General features: G+C 43.5%; 1 protein-coding gene across 1 annotated transcript in view; it reads left to right on the top strand.

Moving 5' to 3' along the window:
- Positions 1 to 7,695, top strand: part of PDGFRA (platelet-derived growth factor receptor, alpha polypeptide) — a 70,133-nt gene that overhangs the window by 54,251 nt on the left and 8,187 nt on the right. Inside the window, 5 exon segments of the mRNA XM_006868059.1 lie at positions 1,875 to 1,990; positions 2,897 to 3,019; positions 4,973 to 5,084; positions 6,101 to 6,200; positions 6,316 to 6,421. Coding sequence (XP_006868121.1) covers positions 1,875 to 1,990; positions 2,897 to 3,019; positions 4,973 to 5,084; positions 6,101 to 6,200; positions 6,316 to 6,421 — 557 coding nt within the window.

Here is a 7,695-nt window from a genome sequence, read left to right as displayed (position 1 = left end):
TTGTTGTTAAATGCCATTGAGTTGATTTCAACTCATAGCGACCCTGTATAGGGTTTCCGAGGAGCGGCCAGTGAGTTTGAACCACTGACCTTGTGGTTCAAACCAACCTTTCAGTCCAGTGCTTTATACTGTGCCACCCCAAGCTAAGTACTAGGAAGGCTTTTTTGTTTTATTTTAAAGCAAGTTTGGGGGACTACTTTTTCAGAGGAGGCCTGGTGTGATATTGTAGGATAAGCAAGCACTGGACTGCTAACTGCAAGGTCAGTGATTCAAACTTACCAGCTGCTCCTCGGAAACGCTATACAGGGTCCCTGTGTGTCTGAACCGACTCAACGACACTTAACACTTTTTTCAGAAGGGACTAGTGCATTCCACAACATGTGTGTGTGCTTATATAAAAGTGACTCAGGTGAATTGCTAAATAAGATTGAACAAAAAAAATTGGGAGGCAAAAAAAAAAAAAAAAAAAAAATCAGAAAGAAGGACTTCGATTTGCCCTTATGGCTGTGATTATATAAATTGTTGTTAGGTGTTATGGCATCCGTTCTGACTCATAGCAACCTTGTTGTTGTGAAGTGCCGTCGAGTTGGTACCGACCCATAGTGACCCTGTATAGGGTTTCCAAGGAGCAGCTGGTCAGCTTGAACCTCTGACCTTGAAGTTCAAACAGCTTTGCAGTCTGGCGCATTAGCCCACAGTGTCATACCAGGACTCCATAGCAACCTTGTGCACAACAAAATGAAATGCTGCCTGGCCCCGTGCCAACCTCACAATTGTTATACTTCAATCTATTGCTGTGCTAATATGAGAGAGCTTCAAAAAGTTCATGGAAAAGTGGAATTAAAAGATAAAATGGAATCTCCCCACGAACTTTTTAAAGCCCCCTTAAATGTTCCACATGAAAGATATGTGCGTATATGTATGTCTTTGTGTAAAGGTGACTAACATGATTTTCTAAATAAGATTGCAAAAAAATAAAATGAAGAGGCAAGCAGCAAAATAATAAAATAAAACATTAAGTAATCGAATAAATTTTATTTATATAATAAAGATGGATTTAGATTTACCTTTATAGCTTTGACTATAAAGAAGGGAGCTTCAAAAAGTTCATGGAAAAGCTCCATTATCTTTCAATTCCATTTTTCCACCAACTTTCTGAAGTGCCCTCATATATGTGTATAAACCAAAACTAAACAGGTTATCAAGTTGATTTGGACTTATGGTGACCCCATGAGTGCAGAGCACAACTTGGTACCATCGGGTTTTCAAGGCCATGACCTTTTGGAAGCAGATTGCCAGGTCTTTCTTCCGAGGCACCTTGAACCTGAACTGCCAACCATTTGGTTAATAGTCAAGTGTTTAATCATTTGTAACAGCCAGGGACTCCATATTTGTGGTGTTATTGTTTTATTGTTATTAGATGCAGTTTAATAACTGAAGTCAGTTCCAACTTCCAGCCACCCTATATAGGATTTCTGAGGCTATAATCTTTATGGGAGCAGGAAGCCTCGCCTTTTTTCTGTGGAACAGCTGGTGGACTCAAACCCCCTGACCTTTTGGTTTGCAGTTCAGTGCTGATCCTACAGAGCCACCAAATATCTGTATCTGTGTATATATTTCTTGTTTTATAGACTGGATTTTTTTCTATAGATAATATTTCTTTTTTTAAGAATTATATTTTTGTTATTGCATAGTTTAGCTACCTCTACCCTGTGTACTCAAGAAACTCTTTAGAGGAAAATAATTTTGGATGTGTTCTTTGGACAATTGTCTGCCCAGGATTGTGCAGACAGCAGCCCCGCCCAGAGGGAGTGTCACCGGCGGTATCTTTTTGTGCTCTACCCACATTAACACACTTTACACATTTTCCACAGACTCAGAAGTAAAAAGTCTCCTTTCGGACGATAACTCAGAAAGCCTGACTTTGCTGGATTTGTTGAGTTTTACCTACCAGGTTGCCCGAGGAATGGAGTTTTTGGCTTCCAAAAATGTAAGTATATATATGTGCGTTGTTATTGTTTTTATGTGCTGTTGAGTCAGTTCTGATTCATAGCGACCCTGTATAGGGTTTCTAAGGAGCGACTGGTGGGTTTGAACTGCTAACCTGTGGTTAATAGTTCATTGCTCATCCTGCAGTGCCACACCAGGACTCCTATATGTGTGTGTGTATGTATATATGTTTGTTGTTTTTGTTAAGTGCTATCAAGTCGGTTCATATGGAACCCTGGTAGTGTAGTGGATTACGAGCTGGGTCTACTAGCCAGAAGGTCAGCAGTTTGAATCTACCAGCCGCTCCATGGGAGAAGGATGAGGCTTTCTGCTCCCATAAAGGTTTACAGCCTCGAAAACTGATGATGTAAACCTTTGAGTCACCATGAGTCGGAACCAACTCAATGGCACACAACCAACCTACCAAAACATATGTGTAAGTGTGTTCAAGGAAAGCGATCTGTGTATAGACTGGATTCAGTCTATCCCTGTGTAGACAGGCCACTGATTCCAGAGGGAGCAAGTGCGGGAGCAGACGTTGGCGATAGAGGTTTGAGAGGTCACTTGTATTGGCTGCTTCTCATTTATGTCCCTCTCCTTCCTTGGAGTCCTGGTATGGACAATCACTGGACTGCAAACCACAAGAATGGTTAGTGGTTCAAATCTACCGGCTGCTCCTTGAGTGGGAACTGACTGAAGGGCACTTAACAACAATAACTTCTCCCTTACGCAGGGTGGGAGTCTGACATCTCCAGGTGTCCTTTCGCTCCCAAGGGCTTCCTCTCTTTGGAGAGTGGTTGGGATGGGGCAGTTCCCAGAGACATCATGAATTGGTCAGTCTTTCAGCAGTGATGTTGTTTAGTTGAAAACGGATGGACTTGAAGCCTCTATGTTTCTTTTGCTGCAGTGTGTCCACCGGGACCTGGCTGCTCGCAATGTCCTCCTGGCTCAAGGGAAAATTGTGAAGATCTGTGACTTTGGCCTGGCCAGAGACATCATGCATGACTCGAACTACGTGTCCAAAGGCAGTGTAAGTGCTCTTTCTCCCTTCGTTCTGCATGCTTGCCGCCCTTCGCTTGAACCTTTGAATTCAGATGTAGTTTCTAACCCTTCAGGATTGATGTTTTTCACATGAATTCCTGAGCGTCAGGAATGGGTCTCAGTGGCCCCATAGGGGAAGCCCAGGCTCTGCTGTGTGGATACAGCTCTACCACTTGTTAGCATTGGGATTGGGGTCAAGTGACTTGACCATCCTGTGTCCCAGTTTTCCTGTCCGTAGGATGGAGGTGGTGATAGTACTTACCTGCTGGTTGCAGTTACAATTGAATCAGCTAGTTCACCTGTTGAGGTGGTACGTGTAGATGCTCAGCGACTGTTAGTCACTGATATGTGAATTGTATGTGTGTGCATACATGCACTTCCAGAGAGTGCTCTCTAGCAGGGCTTTGAGCTGAATCATTCCAATGTGACCCCATGCTGAAAATTTGCCTTTTCACCCCAGATATGGAATCTTGGTGTGACACTGTAGGATAAACACTGGATTGAGAGATCGATTAGAACTGCAAGGTTGGTGGTTCAAATCCGCTCTTCAGAAACCCTATGCAGGGTCTCTGAGTCAGAAGCTACTCGACGGCACTAAACAATGATAACCCCAGAGATAATGAATCAGAATCGACATTTTGATAAGATTTCCAGGTGATTCACCATTTGTACCACTACCCAGGGACTTCAAATACAGATGAATGTGTATGCATATGTACCTGAGGGTCTTATCAAAATGTAGTTTGTGATTCAGTTTATCTGGAATAGAAAGGCAAATTCTCATCAGCGGGTGGGACCAGAATGAATCGGTTCCAAGTTCTGTTCTATAGTTTTTACCAGATTTTCAAAAGGCATCTGTAATATATACAATATTAGGACCGTTTGAGTGAATATTATCTTAAGTCTCACAATTTCCTAAAAGATCAGCATCTGTCTTTATACCTGGACCTTCTCTTTGCCTCTTCTACCTCCAAGCAGATGTAAGCAGTTTAGGATTCTTCTGGCTCTTGTATGTATGTCTGATTCCAAATTACCCAGCTGGACTGGATGTGAGTAAGCCTACAGAGGAATTCTGGCCCAGGTCCAGCTAGGATCTGGGCAGGCCATGTTCTTGTGAGCCAAGGGGTCTTCCTATACCACTTTCAATCCCTTGGACAAATCACTGGACTTTGGTGCGGCCAGTGTTTTCATCTGTTCAGAAAGGGTTATGAATCTCTTGTTATCTCTCTAGGCAATCCTGGAGGGCTTAAGGATGCTAATATGACTTTTAATGTATGTACTCAGTCTAGTATTTCCTCTGACAGTTTGGCCTCCCTGACAAGGCTGGAAAAATGTATCTTAAAGCATGGTGGTGATGGTGTGCTGTTATGTCGATCCCAGCTTCAGAGCAGCCTTACATAGGGTTTCTGAGGTTGTAAATCTTTATGGGAGCAGAAAGTCTCATCTTTCTCCCAAGGAACAGCTGGTAGTTTTAAACTGCTGACTTTGAGGTCAGCAGCCTGATTCGTAACCACTATGCTACCAGAGCTCCTATGTCTCTTAATAGTTGTGGGAAATTTCTATTTACTTCCTAAAGCTGGATTCATTTTTCATTTTGTTCCTAGGCACACCTGAGCACTATAGCATCGCATTCAGTACTCACAGTTTTTATGGGCAAAAATATATAATTAAATGTTTTTGGACATTATTTTTAGAGGAGAGGTAAGAAACAACATTAGCCATTCACCACTCATTAAATATTTAGTGAACACCCACTAGGTGCCAGGTACGCTGTTCTACGTGCTAGAACTGAGCAGTGTAGAAAACATGTAACAGAAACACGCATGTGAGGCAGGATGATTAGTACAAATTATTATCAGCTCTGAAGTACGTCTTTTCATTTCTGCGGTTGTAGATCGTCAGCATATAGAGTAGATTCAGTTTCCTGCTTTCTTCCCTGCAGACCTTTCTCCCGGTGAAGTGGATGGCTCCTGAAAGCATCTTTGACAACCTCTACACCACCCTGAGCGACGTCTGGTCTTACGGCATTCTGCTCTGGGAGATCTTCTCTCTTGGTACGGGCCTGACATCTGTGCTTGTTTGGGGTTATTCTGGAATCTGTGAGAATTGTAGCGTAGTCGTTATAAATCGGGTTGTGAACCTTAAGGTCAGCAGTTTGAAACTACCAGCTGCTTCATGGGAGAAAGATGAGGCTTTCTACTCCTGTCAAGATTTACAGCCTTGGAAACTCTGTACAGGGTCGCTATGGGTTGGAATCAACTCTATGGCACTTAACAACACAACAATAACTACTTGGCTACTAATGGAAAGATTGGAGGTTCGAGTCCACTCTGAGAAGGAAGTCCTGACAATAACTTAGCCCTTGCTAAGTGTACAGTTACACTTGACATATATGGGGCCACTGAGTTTTAATCGAGTCAGCAGCAACAGGTTTTAGTGTGGCGCAGTGGATTAATGCGACAGACTGCAAAGCCATTTGAACTGCAAGGTTGGCAGTTCAAGCTTTTCAACTGCTCCTCGGAAATCCTTACAGGGTTTGGGTTGGAATTGACTCGATGGCACTTTACAACAAGTAATCAGAAGGGTCCCTGGGTGGCACAAATGGTTTACCCTCAACTACTAAAAGTTGGAAGTTCAAACCCATCCAGTGGCACTGTGGAAGAAGGGCCTGATGGTATGTTCCTGTGAAGATTACAGCCAGGAAGACCCTCTGAAGTAGTACTACTCTGTGGCACATGGGGTCACCATGAGCTAGAATCTACACCAACAGTTTTGTTTGTTTATTTGAGTCGTCAGAAACACTGAAACCCAGTAACGCTTTTTCTAAAGATGTAGCATGTCGTGTAGGGTGTAGGGGCCCTGACTATTTGGAAAGCCTAGTTCAATTTGAGATTTGAGTAGGCGTACAAAGTCAGGGAGGTCATGTCAGTTCATTTCCTTGAAAAAGCCCAGCTCTAGGCTTTAGAATCCCCAGCATTCTCTAAAGGTGATAGCATATCGCCCCAAGAGTGTCGGCAGGGCCTCTTGCCCATGTTTGTTAACACTGGTTGTTTTATTCTTTGACTTTTAGGTGGCACACCTTACCCTGGCATGATGGTGGATTCGACTTTTTACAATAAGATCAAGAGTGGGTACCGGATGGCCAAGCCTGACCATGCCACCAGTGAAGTGTGAGCTCCCTCCCTAGCCTGCTGGCCTTACATTCATACCTGGTGTGGGGTCTCCATGGGGAGGGGCTCCCTGATACTCTTCCCTGTGCTCATTCTGAGTTCTGTGCCTCTCCAGCTACGAGATCATGGTGAAGTGCTGGGACAGTGAGCCAGAGAAGAGACCCTCCTTCTACCACCTCAGTGAGATTGTGGAGAATCTGCTGCCTGGGCAATATAAAAAGGTTCGTCTGGGTCTGGGGAGATGGGTGGCGAGAATGGGCACAGGAAGGAGACATTAGCTAGCAGTTCTGCCTAAGATCCTAGTCCTTTGAGTGAATGGTTAAGCACTGAGCTGCAAGCCAAAAGGTTAGTGGTTTGAACCCACCCAGATGTACCTTGGAAGAAAAGTCTGGCCATCTTCTGAAAGGTCACAATCATGGAAACCCTATAAATCAGTTCTATTTGAAGAAAAGTCTGGCCATCTTCTGAAAGGTCACAATCATGAAAACCCTATAAATCAGTTCTACTTTGCACACACGGGGTCACCGTGAGATGGGATCCATTCTACAACAACAGGTTTCATTTTATTTATTTATTTTATTTAACCCTGTCCAGCAGTTCAAAACTACCAGCTGCCCTGCGGGAGAAAGATAAGGCTTTCTGTTCCCGTAAAGATATACGGCCTCGGAAACCCTGTACAGGGTCTCTATGAGTCAGAACTGACTCCATGGCACATGACAACAACAACAACCCTGTTCAACAGTTGTAAAGGAATATTTTCAAAGGAAGAAAAAATAGGAGTATTCTAGGGGCCCCTAATCTCAATGATTTATCACAATTCTCCCCTCCTGTTCCCTTTTCATCCTCTTTCTTAAGTGCACAGCATTTGCAAACACTTTCATTCTCCAGATGTTTGAGTATCTGAAACTACTGTATAGTTAGGAGCCTGGCACATCCATGGTCATTAAATCACGAATTTGAATGCTCCTAAATCCCTGTGAAATTGACTTTTACCAGCTGATTCAAAGGAACAACCTCAGCTGTTATCTGTGGCTCCAGCTGGTTTTTTGCGCTGCATAGGAAGCATTGTTCAGATGCACAAATGTAATTCCATGGACCAAGCAGTATATGTAAATGGATAAAACAACTGCTGCCATGCCAAGAAGGAAGTCAAGGCTGGCTTATGTTCAAAACTCAATTTCTTAAACTTAGAATAATTGCAAGGTAGATTCTTAATAAGGGGCCCTGGTGGCTCATTGATTATTAGCTCCACGAGAATGTAGAGGTTGGTGGCTTGAACCCCCAAGTGGCTTTGTGGAGGAAAAGACGTGGTGATCTGCTCTTGTACGGATTGTTGTTGTCAGGTGCTGTCCAATTGCTTCTGACTCCTAGTGACCTCATGTACAACAGAACCAAACACCAATTCCCTTCTGTCCTTTGGTCAGAATCAATAGCACGCAACAACAGGCTTTCATACATATCGCTTCTCTTCCACACAACAACAGGCTTTCATACA

Source organism: Chrysochloris asiatica, unplaced genomic scaffold (genome assembly GCF_000296735.1).
Source record: "Chrysochloris asiatica unplaced genomic scaffold, ChrAsi1.0 scaffold00115, whole genome shotgun sequence".
NCBI lineage: Eukaryota > Metazoa > Chordata > Mammalia > Afrosoricida > Chrysochloridae > Chrysochloris > Chrysochloris asiatica.
Note: the sequence above shows the minus strand (reverse complement) of the source record. Positions and strands in the feature narration are given on the sequence as shown.